This window comes from Saimiri boliviensis, chromosome 9, assembly GCF_048565385.1.
Source record: "Saimiri boliviensis isolate mSaiBol1 chromosome 9, mSaiBol1.pri, whole genome shotgun sequence".
Lineage (NCBI taxonomy): Eukaryota > Metazoa > Chordata > Mammalia > Primates > Cebidae > Saimiri > Saimiri boliviensis.
Genome location: NC_133457.1, coordinates 112,611,989 through 112,628,286, shown reverse-complemented (window position 1 = coordinate 112,628,286; position 16,298 = coordinate 112,611,989). Strand labels below are relative to the sequence as shown.

Here is a 16,298-nt window from a genome sequence, read left to right as displayed (position 1 = left end):
GGGATCAAGATGCAGAGCTGTTACTGTGTGTACAGTGTGATCCTGTTGGTAAACAGAAAAGCCAACTGTTCAGTAAACAGCAAAGCCAACTGTTTAAGTGTGGGTATGTGTTTTTCTTTCTTCCCCCCCACCCCTTTTTTTTTTTTGTTTTTGAGACAGTCTTGCTCTGTTGCCCAGGCTGGAGTGCAGAGGTATGATTGTGGCTCACTGCAGCCTTGACCTCCCTGGGTTCAGGTGATCCTCCCATCCCTGCCTTCTGAGTAGCTGGGACTGTAGATGCATGCCACCATGCCCTGCTAATTTTTTTTTTTTTTTTTTTTTAATAGATTTGGGGTTTCTCCATGTTGCCCTGGCTGGTCTTAAACTCCTAGGCTTAAGTGATCTGCCCACCTTGTCTCCCAAAATGCTGGGATTACAGGCATGAGGCACCTTAAATAGCCTGAAGTTTTAAAAATACTCTGTTTTACTTTTGTAAAAATGAATAAATGCAGCTCTTTCTGGTTTGAGTCCTTATCTTCACTTGGGACAGTTGCATACTTAAGTAGGTGTAAAGTTATAATCAAAGACCCATTTATTTATTTTCTTGAGATGGGGTCTTACTCTGTCACTTGGGCTGAATTGCAATGGCATGATTTTTGGCTCACTGCAACTGCCTCCTGACTCAAGCTATCCTTCCACCTTAGCCTCCAGAGTAGCTGGGACCACAGGCGTGTGCCACTACATCTGGCTAATTTTTGTGTATTTGGTAGAGACGAGGTTTCACCGTGTTTCCCAGGCTGGTCTTGAACTCCTGAGCTCTAGTGACCCACATGCTTTGGCCTCCCAAAATGCTGGGATTACAGGCATGAGCCACAGCACCTGGCCTAAAATTGGAGACCTTAACAATCTCCTTGTTTTCCTTAGTGTTCATTGGACCTTAGTTTTCTTTTTATTCTTTTATTTTTTTTCTAACAGAGACGAGTCTCGCTATTGTTGCCCAGGCAGTGGCTTTACACAGATGTGATCGTAGTACCCTGATCAAGCCATAGCCTTGAAGTCCTGGCTTCAAGAGTTCTTTTCACCTTTTGAGTATCTGGGACTACAGGCATGCTTATGCTTGGCTCAGGTTTTCATTTTTAAATTGTTTTTTGAGACAGAGTCTTGCTCTGTCACCCAGGCTGGAGTGCAGTGGCGTGATCTCGGCTGACTGTAACCTCTGCCTCCTGGGTTCAAGTGATTCTCCTGCCTCAGCCTCCCGAGTAGCTGGGATTGCAGGTGCACACCATCACGCCCAGCTGATTATTTTTAGTAGAGGTGGGGTTTCACCATATTGGCGAAGCTGGTCTTGAACTCCTGAACTCGTGATCTGCCTGCCTGGGTCTTGCAGAGTGCTGGGATTACAGGTATGAGCCACTGTGCCCAGGTAGGAGGTAGGTTTCCTTTTTTTTTTTTTTTTTTTTTTTTTTTGGTGACACGAGTCTCGGTCTGTCACCCAGGCTGGAGTGCAGTGGTGCGATCTTGGCTGACTGCAACTTCCATACCTCCCAGGTTCAAGCGATTCTCCTGCCTCAGCCTCCCGAGTAGCTAGGACTATAGGCACATGCCACCACCAGCTAATTTTTGTATTTTTAGTAGAGACGGGATTTTGCTGTATTGGTCAGGCTGGTCTTGAACTCCTGAACTTATGATCCGCCTGCCTCAGCTTCCCAGAGTGCTGGGATTACAGGAGTGACCCACCATGCCCAGCCCAGGTTTCCATTTTTTAAGCTGCTTTTTCAAGCTCTTTAAGGAATGATATTGCATGAGTTTTATTCTTTTTTAGAGGTATTACAAAAAACTGAAAGTATACTTATTTTTTAAAATAGTGCAAAACTCATTTTTTCTTACAATTATCATAGTGGTCTTTTGGATATTTATAAATCTTTACATGATGGGATCTTAGGGTTCTTAATTTTCCTGTGTTTTGAAACATTTCGATATTTGTTATTCTGCATAATTATTTCAGTACTAGTCATCATCTATTCCCAAATATGCCAGATAAGATGAAAATCATAAGAAAATGGAAGGATGATAAAGTCTCTGGGTGGATATACAATAATGAAGTAATTGTCATGATTGCACCGTCTTTTATTATTCTTATGGCCTTGCCCAGGCTATTGCACTGTCTTTCAAGAGGTTAAAAAAGAAGACTGGAGGCCAGGCGTGGTGGCTCAAGCCTGTAATTCCAGCACTTTGGGAGACTGAGGCGGGTGGATCACGAGGTCAAGAGATCGAGACCATCCTGGTCAACATGGTGAAACCCCGTCTCTACTAAAAATACAAAAATTAGCTGGGCATGGTGGCGTGTGCCTGTAATCCCAGCTACTCAGGAGGCTGAGGCAGGAGAATTGCCTGAACCCAGGAGGCGGAGGTTGTGGTGAGCCGAGATTGCGCCATTGCACTCCAGCCTGGCTAACAAGAGCGAAACTCCTCCTCAAAAAAAAAAAAAAAAAGAAGACTGGAGACACCATCTTTTGAGTCTCCTTTTTGCTTTCATTGAACCCAGGTGAGAATCCAGAATTTTTCTATTTTTCACCTGTACCATCAAGGAGAAGAGAATTGACAGAGGAAGACATTGCCAATGATTAGACAAATGACAAGATGAATGCAAAAAGACAGATAGATGGCAGCACTCCATACTGTAATGATGATGGTGAGATTGTCTAAGCAAAATCTTAGACACTGAGTCTTAATATGATAGCATAGATCAGGCATCCCCAAACTTTTTACACAGGGGGCCAGTTCACTGTCCCTCAGACCGTTGGAGGGCCGCCACATACTGTGGTCCTCTCACTGACCACCAGTGAAAGAGGTGCCCCTTCCTGAAGTGCGGCAGGGGACCGAATAAATGGCCTCGGGGCCGCATGCGGCCTGCGGGCCATAGTTTGGGGACACCTGGCATAGATGAATTGCCCCAAATTCAAGAATCAGCTAGTGATCAATGTATTTCTATAATGTACAGAAAGGAAACGTCTATTCTCATCTAGTCATTCAACAGAAAGGGCTTCATCACGCAACATTTTTCAACAAGAAGCTGCCCCATTCTGTTTGGATTAAAAAAAAAAAAAGAAGTAGGTGTGACAGCATTCTTTTATGTTTGGCTGCCAATGTTTATTTCTTACCACTTACTGTCAACAAAGTAAGTGGACAAATGCACAAGAAGGTGTGTGTCCAAAGGTGATTAGAAGAAAATACAAATAAAAAATGACCAAAATCACTGGATTGATTCTTCTGTTGGTTTTGATAAATCCAAAAATGAAAATGTTTTGTACTTAAGGAGCAAAGAAGATGGCTTTCTCTTCAACAGAATTATGAGTCTGTTTCAAAGTAGTGTGTTTTGACAGTGCCAGTACATGAAGAATCTGAGGTCCTGATCAGTTAGAACCTATTGGAGATGGACTTGGAATCTGGCATCGCCACAGGTGGGCTGTGCCGTAGATTCAGGTCCATCAGGTGATGAGCAGTTAGTTGCATATAGAGGACTTTGCTTTTTTTCAGGTATATAGACCTTCCAAACTAGAAACATTGGGATAAGAAGTTGGGTTTGCTGTGTTTAAGTTCTTATTAAAATGTCTAATAAAATGGCTTTTGTTATCCTTTTATTTGGTAAATTGTTTGTAAAATGGCATTACATATAGAAAAATAAAAGAGTCTGTTGGAGCCAGATAATAAATGGTGATGGCTGATTTTCCTAGCATACTGTGAAGGTTAAGTATGGTTCAGAGCATTTCTTTCTTTTCTGTTTTTTTTGTTTTGTTTTGTTTTGAAATACAGTCTTGCTCTGTCACCCTAGCTGGAGTGCAGTGGCAAGATTGCGGCTCACTGCAGCCTTGACTGCTTGGCCTCAAGCGATCCTCCCGTCTCAGCCTCCTTTGTAGCTGGGACTACAGGCATGCACCACCACACCTGGCTAATTTTTGTATTTTTTGTAGAGATGTGGGTTTTGCCATGGTGCCCAGGCGGGTTTTGAACTCCTGAGTTCAAGTGATCTGCCCACCATGGCCTCTCAAAGTGCTGAGATTACAGAGATTAACTATCATACCTGGCCTCTTTCTTAATGTTGCCTAGATTTTATTGCTGAATTATACACTGTGGAATCAGCGTTAACAGTTATTACTTCATTGTGAAGATAAGATTGATCAGGCCCACTAAACCTTCCTCATTTTACTGGGAATGGTTTTTGTGGACTAGTTTTGAACTGTTTGCTGCCTCCCTACTTGGAACATTTTGTCAGACTAGATAATATGAAATTTTTTAATGAGCCAGGCATGGTGACTCATTCCTGTAATCGCAGCACTTTGGAAGGCTGAGGCGGGAGGATCAGTTGAGCCCAGGAGTTCGAGACCAGCCTGGACAAGATGGTGAGACCTCATCTCTACCAGAAATATTTGGAAAAATAAAAAATAAAAAAAAATAACGGTGGCATGTACCTGTAGTCCTAGTTAATGTAAAGGTTGAGGCGGGAGAATTGCTTGAGCCTGGGAGATCAAGGCTGCATTAAGCTCTGATTATTCCATTGCACTGTAGCCTGGGTGGCAGAGCTGAGGCCCTGTGTCAAAAAAAAAAAAAAGATTTAAAAGAGCAATACAATTTCATTTTCAGAGGTTTGTTTTTGTTTCATATTTTGGATTTTTATTTTTCTGGCTGCTTTGTCCCTATTGATACTCCTCTGGAAGCAGTACCTTAGAGCAGTGAATCTCAACTCTAGTCACCTGGGGACTTACTTAAAAAATAAATACTATAAAGGGGCCGGGCGCGGTGGCTCACGCCTATAATCCCAGCACTTTGGGAGGCCGAGGTGGGTGGATCAAGGTCAAGAGATCGAGACCATCCTGGTCAACATGGTGAAACCCTGTCTCTACTAAAAATACAAAAAATTAGCTGGGCATGGTGGCGCGTGCCTGTAATCCCAGCTACTCAGGAGGCTGAGGCAGGAGAATTGCCTGAACCCAGGAGGCGGAGGTTGCGGTGAGCCGAGATCGCGCCATTGCACTCCAGCCTGGGTAACAAGAGTGAAACTCCGTCTCAAAAATAAATAAATAAATAAATACATACTATAAATAAAACTGCTATCGAGGCTATGCCCTCAAAAATTTGAGTTCAGTTGTCTGGAGCAGGATTCAGAATCTGAACTTGGGAAGCTCCCAAGTGATTCTAGTGCTGTCTGGTTGAGAAACACTGGCTTAGGGTGTAGTACTGAGCAGTAGAACCCATTGTTTTCTGTCAGTCTTATGTGGAACCTTGATATATGTATATAAAATAGAAAAGGAGCATTTCATTAGTATGAATCATTATTTAAAAAATTTTTTTGGCTAGGCGCAGTAGCTCATGCCTGTGATCCTAGCACTTTGGGAGACCAAGCCAGGCGGATCATCTGAAGTCAGAAGTTCAAGACCAGCCTGGCCAACATGACGAAACCACATCTCCACAAAAAATACAAAACATTAGCCAGGTGTAGTTGCTTGTACCTGTAGTCCCAGCTCCTTGGGAGGCTGAGGCAGGAGAATCACTAGAACCCAGGAGGTGGAGGTTGCAGTGAGCAGAGATCGTGCCACTGCACGTCAGCCTGGGCAACAGAGTGAGACTTCATCTCAAATAAGTAAGTAAGTAAGTAAATAAATAAATAAATAAATAAATAAATTTTTTTGTAGAGGTGGGTCTTTTTTTTTTTTTTTTTTTTTTTGAGACGGAGTTTCGCTCTTGTTACCCAGGCTGGAGTGCAATGGCACGATCTCGGCTCACCGCAACCTCCGCCTCCTGGGTTCAAGCAATTCTCCTGCCTCAGCCTCCTGAGGAGCTGGGATTACAGGCATCCGCCACCATGCCCAGCTAAGTTTTGTATTTTTAGTAGAGACGGGGTTTCACTATGTTGACCAGGATGGTCTCGATCTCTTGACCTTGTGATCCACCCGCCTCGGCCTCCCAAAGTGCTGGGATTACAGGCTTGAGCCACCGCGCCCGGCGAGGTGGGTCTTGTTACATTGCCCAGGATAGTCTCAAACTCCTGGGTTCGAGTGACCCTCCCACATTGGCCTCCCAAAGTGCTGGGATTACAGTCATTATATAAACTTAGAAGTTTGGATTTATAATAATAAAGGTAATTTCTGAGAATGAGGTAATGTGAGTTTTCAAAACAATTATATTCATTTAAAAACATGGCTGGAAAAGGTACAGTAGTGCAGTCTCAGCTCACTGCAGTCTGTGCCTCCAGGCTCCAGTGATTCTCCTGCGTCAGCCTCGGGACTACAGGCATGGGCCACCGCACGCAGCTAATTTATGTATTTTCAGTAGAGACGGTTTCACTCTGTTGGCCAGGCTGGTCTCAAACTCCTGACCTCAAGTGAGCCGCCTGCCTTGGCCTCCCAGAGTGCTGGGATTATTGGTGTGAGCTACCTCACCCACCCATTGCCTTGTTTTTTAGGAGATGGAGTCTTACTCTGCCACCCAGGCTGGAGTGCAGTGGCAAAGATCATAGCTTACTGCAGCCTTAAACTCCTGGGCAATCAAGTGATCTTTTTGCCTCAGCCACCTCAGTCGCTGGGACTTAGGCACATTCTACTGCGCTTCAGTAATGTTTAAACTTTTTTTGTAGAGGTGAAAGTCTCACTTTGTTGTGTAGACAGATCTCCTTTTGCCTAGGCTGGTCTCCTTGCTTCAAGAAGACCACCCATCTCAGCCTCCAAAAGTGTTGGGATTACAGGCCTGAGCCACCGTGTATGGCTCATTGTTTTTCTTAAAAACAGAAAAAAATATATCCCTACTACTTAACTGTTGACATTTGTTAAATCCAAGACAATTGCCTGTTACAGTGTCATCTGTATGTTTGAAATAGGTTATAAATAAAAATAAAAGTTAAAACCTCATTGGGCTGATAGTATGAACAAAACATTTGAAAACTGGGGCATGTGCGTGGTGTTCGAAGTCTTGTCAGTCTCAGCACCTGGTTTATTTCCAAATTGTGTTCTGGCTGCACATAAGGAGAGCGTTCTCATTGGCACAGCTACTTAGCATGTGGACCTTTATTTTTATTTTTTATTTATTTATTTATTTTTATTTTATTTTGTTTTTTTTGAGATGGAGTTTCACTCTTGTTCCTTAGCTGAGTGGCAGTGCCAGTGCCATGAAAGTGCCTGCAGTTTAGTCAGCTAGGGAAGGAGATGTCAAAAATAGCTCTTGTGGTGGGCCTGATGTTGTCAGGTAGGCCCGCAGACATTCGGGGGCTTAACTGTCTCTGTGTGATGATGTGATTCAGTGGTCACGTTCCATGTCCACTCTCATGTTCCACTTCTGGTTCCTTTTTTCTTAGAAGAGATAATCAGTAAAAGTAATATAAATCTTACGATCTTTATTCTTATTTTATTTTGTTTTTTTTGAGATGGAGTTTCACTCTTGTTCCTTAGCTGAGTGGCAGTGCTATTTTTATTTTTATTTTTTTTTTCGAGACGGAGTTTCACTCTTGTTACCCAGGCTGGAGTGCAATGGCGCGATCTCGGCTCCGCCTCCTGGGTTCAAGCAATTCTCCTGCCTCAGCCTCCTGAGTAGCTGGGATTACAGGCACGTGCCACCATGCCCAGCTAATTTTTTGTATTTTTAGTAGAGACGGGATTTCACCATGTTCACCAGGATGGTCTCGATCTCTCGACCTTGTGATCCACCCGCCTCGTCCTCCCAAAGTGCTGGGATTACAGGCTTGAGCCACCGCGCCCAGCCAAGGACTTTTTTTTTTTTTAAACAGATCATCTATTTTTTTTAAAAAAAGTCTCTTCAAGGAAACAGCTCTCAAAAAGCTTTATTCTGTTGTGCACAAAAATGAGTTAATCTGGGGTTAGCAGTATCTTAATATTTGGTGTGAAACGTTTTCGTTGTTACTTTTTTAAAAATTCAGGCAAAATATACATCTAGGCCGGGCGCGGTGGCTCATGCCTGTCATCCCAGCACTTTGGGAGGCTGAGGTGGGCGGATCATGAGGTGAAGAGATCGAGACCATCCTGGCCAATATGGTGAAATCCCGTCTCAAAAAAAAAAAAAAAAGAAAAAAGAAAAAAAAATACATCTAAAAGTATTAAACATTTTTAAATGTACCAGTGGCATTAAAGTATATTCTCAGTTTTGCACAACTATCACCACTACTCATTTTCAGAACCTTTTCATTATTCCAAATAGAAATTCTGGACTCATTCAAGAGTTACTCCTCACTCTCTTGCTCCCAGCCCCTGGTAACCTCTATTTTACTTTCTGTTTCTATATATTTGCCTGGTCTAGTCACTTCATAAAAATGGATATTCTTTTATGTCTGGCTTGTGTCACTTCCTGTAATGTTTTCAGGGTTCATCTCTGTTATAGCATGTTTCAGAATTTCATTTCTTTTTTAAGGGTGAATGTTTTATGGTATGAATAATCAGTATTTTCTTTTTCTTGTCATGTGTTAATGGACATTTGGGTGGTTTTTACCTTTTGGCTGTTGTGAATGCTGCTATGAACCCTGGTTTATACAAATTTGTTCCAAGTTCCTACTTTCAGGTCTTTTGGGTTTATATCTAGAAGTGGAATGCCTGGATCATATAATTATTATATGTTTAATTTTTTGAGACACTACGAAATTGTTTTCCACAACAGTTGTACCATTTTACATTTTCTATTTATTTATTTATTTATTTATTTATTGAGATGGACTCTCACTCTGTTGCCCGGACTAGAATGCAGTGGCGCAGTCTTGGCTCACTGCAACCTCTGCCTCCTGGGTCCAGGAGATTCTCCTGCCTCAGCCTACGGAGTAACTGGGACTACAGGTGTGTGCCACCACGCCTGGCTAATTATTTGTATTTTTAGTAGAGACGGAGTTTCACCATGTTAGCCAGGATGGTCTGGATTTCCTGACCTCGTGGTCTATCCACCTCAGCCTCCCAAAGTGCTGGGATTATAGGGATGAGCAACCGTGCTGGCCTTTTTTTTTGAGACAAGAGTCTCACTCTGTCACCAGGCGCCAGGCTGGAGTGCAGTGGTGCAATCTCAGCTCACTGCAACCTCCGCCTCCCAGGTTCAAGCAATTCTCCTGCCTCAGCCTCCCGAGTAGCTGGGACTACAGGCACGTGCCACCACACCCAGCTAATTTTTGTATTTTCAAGTAGAGACGGGGTTTCACCATGTTGGCCAGGATGGTCTTGATCTCTTGACCTCGTGATCCACCCGCCTCGGCCTCTCAAAATGCTGGGATTACAGGCGTGAGCCACTGCACCAAGCCTTTTTTTCTTTTGAGACAGAATCTTGCTCTGTTGCCCAGGCTGGAGTGGTGTGGCTCGACCTTGGCTCGCTGCAACCTCCGCCTCCTGGGTTGAAGCAGTTCTCCTGCCTCAGCCTCCAGAATAGCTGGGATGACAGGCACTTGCCACCACACACAGCTAATTTTTTTTTTTGTATTTTTAGTAGATACGGGGTTTCACCATGTTGTCCAGGCTGGTTATGAACTTCTGACTTCAAGTGATCACCTGCTTCAGCCTCCCAAAGTGCTAGGATTACAAGTGTGAGCCATAGTGCCTGGCATTTTTTTTTTAAGGCAGGATTTCCCCTCTTGTTGCCCAAGCTGGAGTGCAGTGGCACCATCTCGGCTCACTGCAACCTCTGCCTCTCAGGTTCAAGTGATGTTCCTGTGTGAGCGTCCGGAGTAGCTTGGATTACAGTCATGAGCCCCTGTGCCTGGCCCTTACTGTGGTTTTGATTTGCCTAGTGATAGTAGTGTTGAGCAGTTTTTCATTTGCTTGTTGATTGTATTTTTTCTTTTTCTTTTTTTTCTTGAGTAATGGTCTCACTGTGTCCCCCAGGCTGGAGTGCAGTGGTGTGATCTCGGCTCACTGCAGCCTCTACCTCCCAAGTTCAAGCCATTCTCCTGCCTCAGCCTCCTGAGTAGCTAGAATAACAGGTGCCTGCCACCACTGTGGGCCTAATTTTTTGTTTTTTACATGTTGACCAGAAGCTGGTCTTGATCTCCTAACATCAGGTGATCCTCTTCCCTTGGTATTCCAAAGTGCTGGGATTATAGGCGTGAGCCACCACGCCCAGCCTGGGTTGTTTTATTGTTGAGTTGTAGTTCTTTATATATTCTGGATGTATTAATCCCTTATCAGATAAACGATTTACAAATCCCCTTTTCTGGGTTGCCTTCACTCTCTTAATAGTGTCCTTTGATATATGACTGTTTTAAATTTTGATGAATTCTAATATAATTAATCTGTTTCTTTTGTTGTCTGTGGTTTTCCTGTCATATCTAAGAAATCATCACCAAATACAGTGTCATGACACTGCTCCTGTGTTTTTATCTAAGAGCTTTACTGTTTTAGCCCTTATGTTTAAGTATTTGATCCATTCTGAGTTTCTTGTGGTGTGGGGTAAGGGTCCTACCTTACTAGTTTTGCATGTGGGTATCTAGTTTTCCCAGTACCATCTGTTGAACAAGCTTACAGTATTATTATTATTATTATTATTACTATTTTAGCTTAAAATGTATTTAACTATTAGATTGTTAAATTTCAAGCCAAAACTCTGTAGAACCTCAGCCTTTAAGGCACCTTGCTTGAAAATTTTTGGTTTTAAGGATTCAGTCATAAAAAAGCAGACCCTTTTTCTGCTTAGAATTTAAACAACAAAAATACAAGTGTTGTTTGGGTATGGTGGCTCACACCTATAATCCCAACACTTTGGGAGGTTGAGGTGGGAAGGTCACTTGAGTCTAGGAGTTCAAGACCAGCCTGGACAACATAGTGAGACCCCATCTCTACAAAACATTAAAAAAAAACAAAAACAGCTGGAGACCAGGCGGAGTGGCTCACACCTTTAATCTCAGCACTTTAGGAGGCCGAGGTAGGTGGATCGCCTGAGGTCAGGAGTTCAAGACCAGCCTGGCCAACATGTTGAAACTCTGTCTTTGGCTGGGCGCAGTGGCTCACGCCTGTAATCCTAGCATTTTGGGAGGCCATGGTGGGCGGATCACAAGGTCAGGAGTTTGAGACCAGCCTGACTAACATGGTAAAACCCCATCTCTATTAAAAATACAAAAATTAGTCGGGAGCCCAGCTACTCGGGAGGCTGTGACAGGAGAATCACTTGAACCCGGGAGGTGGAGGCTGCAGTGAGCCGAAATTGTGCCACTGCACTCCAGTCTGGGAGACAAAGGAAGACTCTGTCTCTACTAAAAATGCAAAATAATTGGGCATGCATGGTGGCAGGCGCCTGTTATCCTAGCTACTCAGAAGGCTGAGGCAGGAGAATCACTTGAACCTGGAAGGCCGAGGTTGCAGTGAGTAGAGATCACACCATTGCACTCCAGTTTGGGCAACAAGAGAGAGACTTTGTCCCAAAAAAAAAAAAAAAAAAAAAGAAAAAGCTGAGAGTCATGGCTCATGCCAGTAATCCCGGTTACTTGGGAGGGTGAGATGGGAAGATTGCTTGAGGTCAGGAGTTCGAGGCTGCAGTAAGCTATGATGGCACTACTGCACTTCAGACTGGGCAACAGTGAGACACTGTCTCAAAAATATATATATACAAGTGTGCGTTATGTTAACCACCGGAAGTGCTATGAAAATAGTTTTGACTAAGATGAGATACATTGAAACCAGATTGGAAAGAAAAGATTATGGAAGGATAGAAGGAATTACTAATAGCATCTGGAATAAATTTATTTGTCCAGGATTATACCCTTGGTTATATTGTTGTTGTTGTTGTTTTTTTAACCTGGATAATAGCTTCTCTCTCTCTTTCTCTCTCTCTCTTTCTCTGTGTGTGTGTGTGGACACGTGTGTGTGTCCAGTCTCACTCTGTCACTGAGGCTAGAATGCAGTGGCGTGATCACAGCTCACCTCAGCCTCAACACCCTAGGCTCAGGTGATCCTCCCACCTCAACCCTCCTGAGTTGCTGGAACCACAGACGTGCAACACCACACCTGGCTAATGGTTTTTTATGGTGACAGGGATTCGCCATGTTGCCCAGGCTAGTCTTGAACTCTCCTGGGCTTAAGCAGTCTGCCCACCTTGTCCTCCAGAAGTTTTGGGATCACAGGTGCGAGCCAACCTGCCCCACCAATTACAACTTTTAATATTAGTTCGGTGGCCAGAACTGGTGGCTCATGCCTGTAATCTCAGCACTTTGGGAGGCCAAGGTGGACAGATCACCTGAAGTCAGAAGTTTGAGACCAGCCTGGCCAAGATGGTGAAACCCTGTCTCTACTAAAAATAGAAATAAAAATTTTAAAAAATTTAGCCAGATGTGGTGGTGGGTGCCTGTAATCCCAGCTAAACCCAGGAGGTGGAGGTTGTAGTGATCAAAATTGTGCCATTGCACTCCAGCCTGGGTGACACAAGAGCGAAACTCCATCTCAAAAAAAAAAAAAAAAATTGAGTGTAGATGGAATATACCTGATAAACACAAGGAAATGCACAACAGATAAAATCTTGGATAGTCCTACACCTTGCCTATTTAGTAGTTTTAGCCATGGGTTCCTGTTCAGATAATTCTAATCTTAGAAGCAGGACTTTATAAATTCTTTGACAAAGTAAGCAAAAATGTGAAGAAAGCTCTTTTGCTGTGTTTTGGGGGGCTTTGCTAGATAAGCTTTGAGCTTATCTAGTTCCTCTTATTATCACTACAACACAGTATAAAATCCATGTTATCAGCACACAGAAGTAAGATCCCTGCTCCTCTTTAATCCCATCCCTGATTAGAAGACTCTAAGAGAAACTTCTTTCAAAGATAGAATCTCTGCCTTTGTTGAGGAGACTTTATTAGTTTGTGCATTGTATTTATGCCAGCAGTAGTGAGTATGAGATACGTGGCAGTTTTGTAGTTTATTTCACCGCATTCTTATTTATTTATTCATTTTTAATTATAAGAGTCTCTTTGTCACCTAGGCTAGAGTTCAGTGGCTGTTTACAGGCATGATCACAGCTCACTGTAGCCTTGAACTACTGTGCTCAGCTGATCCTCACCTGTCAGCTTCCTGAGAAATGGGGCAACAGTCGTGCACTGCCGTGCCTCCTGGCTGCATTCTCTGTTTTTGTTTTTTTGTTTTTTAGACGGGGTCTTGCTCTGTTGCCCAGGCTGGAGTGCAGTAGCGCGATCTAGGCTCACTGCAACCTCCGCCTCCTGGGTTCAAGCAGTTCTCCTGCCTTAGCCTCCTGAGTTGCTGGGATTACAAGCACATGCTGCCATGCCTGACTAATTTTTTGTATTTTAGTAGAGATGGGGTTTCACCGTGTTGCCCACGCAAGTTGTGAACCGCTGAGCTCAGGCAGTTTTGCCCCCTTGGCCTCCCCAAGTGCTGGGAGCTGGGATTACAGGTGCGAGCCACTGCAGCTGGCCTGCATTCTCTAAAAAGTGGATTCCTGCCAGGCACAGTGGCTCACGCCTGTAATCCCAGCACTTTCGGAGGCCAGGTGGGAGGATGATGAGGTCAGGAGTTCGGGACTGGCCTGACCAACATGGTAAAACCCTGTCTCTACTAAAATACAAAAATTAGCCGGTATGCTGGTGCATACCTGCAATCCCAAATACTTGGGAGACTGAGGCAGGAGAATTGCTTATACATGGGAGGTGGAGGTTGCTGTGAGCTGAGATCGCACCACTGCATTCCAGCCTGGGTGACAGAGTGAGACTTGGTCTCAAAAAAAAAAAAAGTAGTGTCCAGGGAATTTATGTTCAGATAAGAAGCCTGCATACTCAGGTGGACAGACTTACATCTGAATTTGCCATGTCCCACACATATCTGTCTGTATTTTGACTTTTCCAAAATGTGGCTTCCTACCACTTGAGGAGGACTTTTGGAAGTCACCGTTCCAAGCAGGAATGACATGTTGCTGAACCACAATTAGGCTGATTCATACCCAAAGGTCTGTTATTTGTGGATTGTTTATGGTGAACTTACGAGGTATGATTTGCTCAAACTTGACAGGAGATATATATATATATATATATATATATATATATATAAAATTTTAACCTGTAAATTCAGTGACACTTGGTATATGTGTGGCCTTGGTGAAATTCATAAAGCCAAGGCTCAGTCATTTTAAGGTTTACCATTGCAGGTTAGGATGTTGATGGGTATTTTTTGGGTGGGGACAAGGTCTCGCTCTGACACCCAGGCCGGTAGTACAGTGGTGTGATCATGGCTTACCGAAGTCTCAGCCTCCTGGGCTCAAGCAATCATCCTGCCTCAATCCTCCAAAAAAAAAAATGCAGATGTGTGCCACCACTACACCCACCTAATTTTTGCTTTTTTGTTTTTGTTTTTGAGACAAGGTTGCTCAGGCTGGTCTCAAACTCCTGTGCTCAAGCTGTCCTGCCTTGGCCTCCTGAAGTGCTGGGACTATAAGTGTGAACCACCTCACCTGGCTATTGATGATTTTAAGAGTTAACTACTAAACAATTATTCTTATAGGTGAATGGAAGAGAATCAGAAGAAGAAAATCTCAATAAATCTGAAATAAGTCAAGTGTTTGAGATTGCACTTAAACGGAACTTGCCTGTGAATTTTGAGGTAAGCTAATTTTACATGTAGGACTTTGTATTATACAGTCCTGTTAGCATTCATCATGAGTGATTTTTTTTTCCTAACATTGGAATAATATTCACGTAATGTGAACCTCCAAATGAAGCAGTGTTTATTCTCTTCTAGGAGTCCCTAACTAAGGGGCATTGGATGTGTAGACAGTTCATAATCACTTTAATTGGTGTGTAGACCTCCAGAAGTGGTCGGAAGGTGGTTGTGTTAGTGTTTACATGTGTGTTCTTCTGGACAGGGAGTGGCTAGTTCATCACTTAGATCAGTCTCAAAAGCATTGTGGCCCCTAAAGATCTCTTCAGAGTAATTTTGGAAAGGACACAGTTTTTGTCATTGTCTAGCGTCTGCCCTCAATTCATGTTTAATAACTTCATTTGTTGTTGAGCCTTGTGTTCTAAAAACAATAATCAATGAGTTGTCTGCTCAAAGTGGGAAATAAGGAACATTTTAATATATGTTGCCTTAAAAGACAATATAGTCCATCCAAATGGTAAGGGAGGATTTTTAAAGTTTCCCTTAGAAATAAGATCTGACCCATGGCAGATTCTTTGCAGATTCTTTTGATTTACGTGCTTGATTATGGCTTATTTCTTTTCTTAAAAAGCCTATCTGAAGCTTATATTCCTGTAAAATAATTTTTTTTTTTTTTTTTTTTTTTTTTTTTTGAGACAGAGTTTTCGCTCTTGTTACCCAGGCTGGAGTGCAATGGTGAGATCTTGGCTCACCGCAACCTCCGCCTCCTGGGTTCAGGCAATTCTCCTGCCTCAGCCTCCTGAGTAGCTGGGATTACAGGCATGCGCCACGATGCCCAGCTAATTTTTTGTAATTTTAGTAGAGACGGGGTTTCACCATGTTGACCAGGATGGTCTCAATCTCTTGACCTCGTGATCCGCCCGCCTCAGCCTCCCAAAGTGCTGGGATTACAGGCTTGAGCCACCGCGCCCGGCAAAATAATTTTTTTTTATTTTTTGTTTTGAGATGGAGTTTCACTCTTGTTACCCAGGCTGGAGTGCAATGGCGCAATCTCGGCTCACCACAACCCCCGCCTCCTGGGTTCAAGCAATTCTCCTGCCTCAGCCTCCTGAGTAGCTGGGATTACAGGCACGCGCCACCATGTCCAGCTAATTTTTTGTATTTTTAGTAGAGACGGGGTTTCACCATGTTGACCAGGATGGTCTCGATCTCTTGACCTCGTGATCCACCCACCTCGGCCTCCCAAAGTGCTGGGATTACAGGCTTGAGCCACCGCGCCCGGCCCCTGTAAAATAATTTTGAAGTATTTTTTTTACAGTTATAGGTGACCCACACATTTCATGCCTATCATAAAATATTAATGTATACCTTCTCCTGCTGTGTGTTAGCACCCTAAACTTACCCAGCTTCAGTCCTCCATCTTTCACCCTGCTGATGCTTCCCTGCCTGCTCTGGGCCAGAGGTGGGATGGGAGTTCCCAGGGCCGCCTCCTGTTGTCCACCTGGGTGGGAGATCTTGTTTATTCCTCTCCCTTCCCTCAACACCTGTTCCCGCTCCTCCACCCTCAGCAGGCAAGAGCGGGTTTACACTGTTCTCCTGGAGTCCAGAGCCCCACATGGATCCAGAGCTAGAATCTTCTCATCGGTCCTACATTCCCTCTCTGGCCTTTCTCCTTCCATCAGGGGAGGCTCGGTTACACTTTTGGAGGGAACAGACGGGACATTCGGAATGGCTGTTAGGGCTTGTTCTTGAGTGGGA

At 43.7% G+C, this 16,298-nt stretch overlaps 1 protein-coding gene across 5 annotated transcripts in view; it reads left to right on the top strand.

The window, feature by feature from the left end:
- Nucleotides 1–16,298, top strand: part of STAU1 (staufen double-stranded RNA binding protein 1) — a 79,052-nt gene that overhangs the window by 48,533 nt on the left and 14,221 nt on the right. For all 5 annotated transcript variants that reach the window (XM_039479552.2, XM_039479553.2, XM_039479554.2 and 2 more), the window contains one exon: nt 14,445–14,543. In XM_039479552.2, coding sequence (XP_039335486.1) covers nt 14,445–14,543 — 99 coding nt within the window. The remainder of the gene's footprint in view (nt 1–14,444; nt 14,544–16,298) is intronic.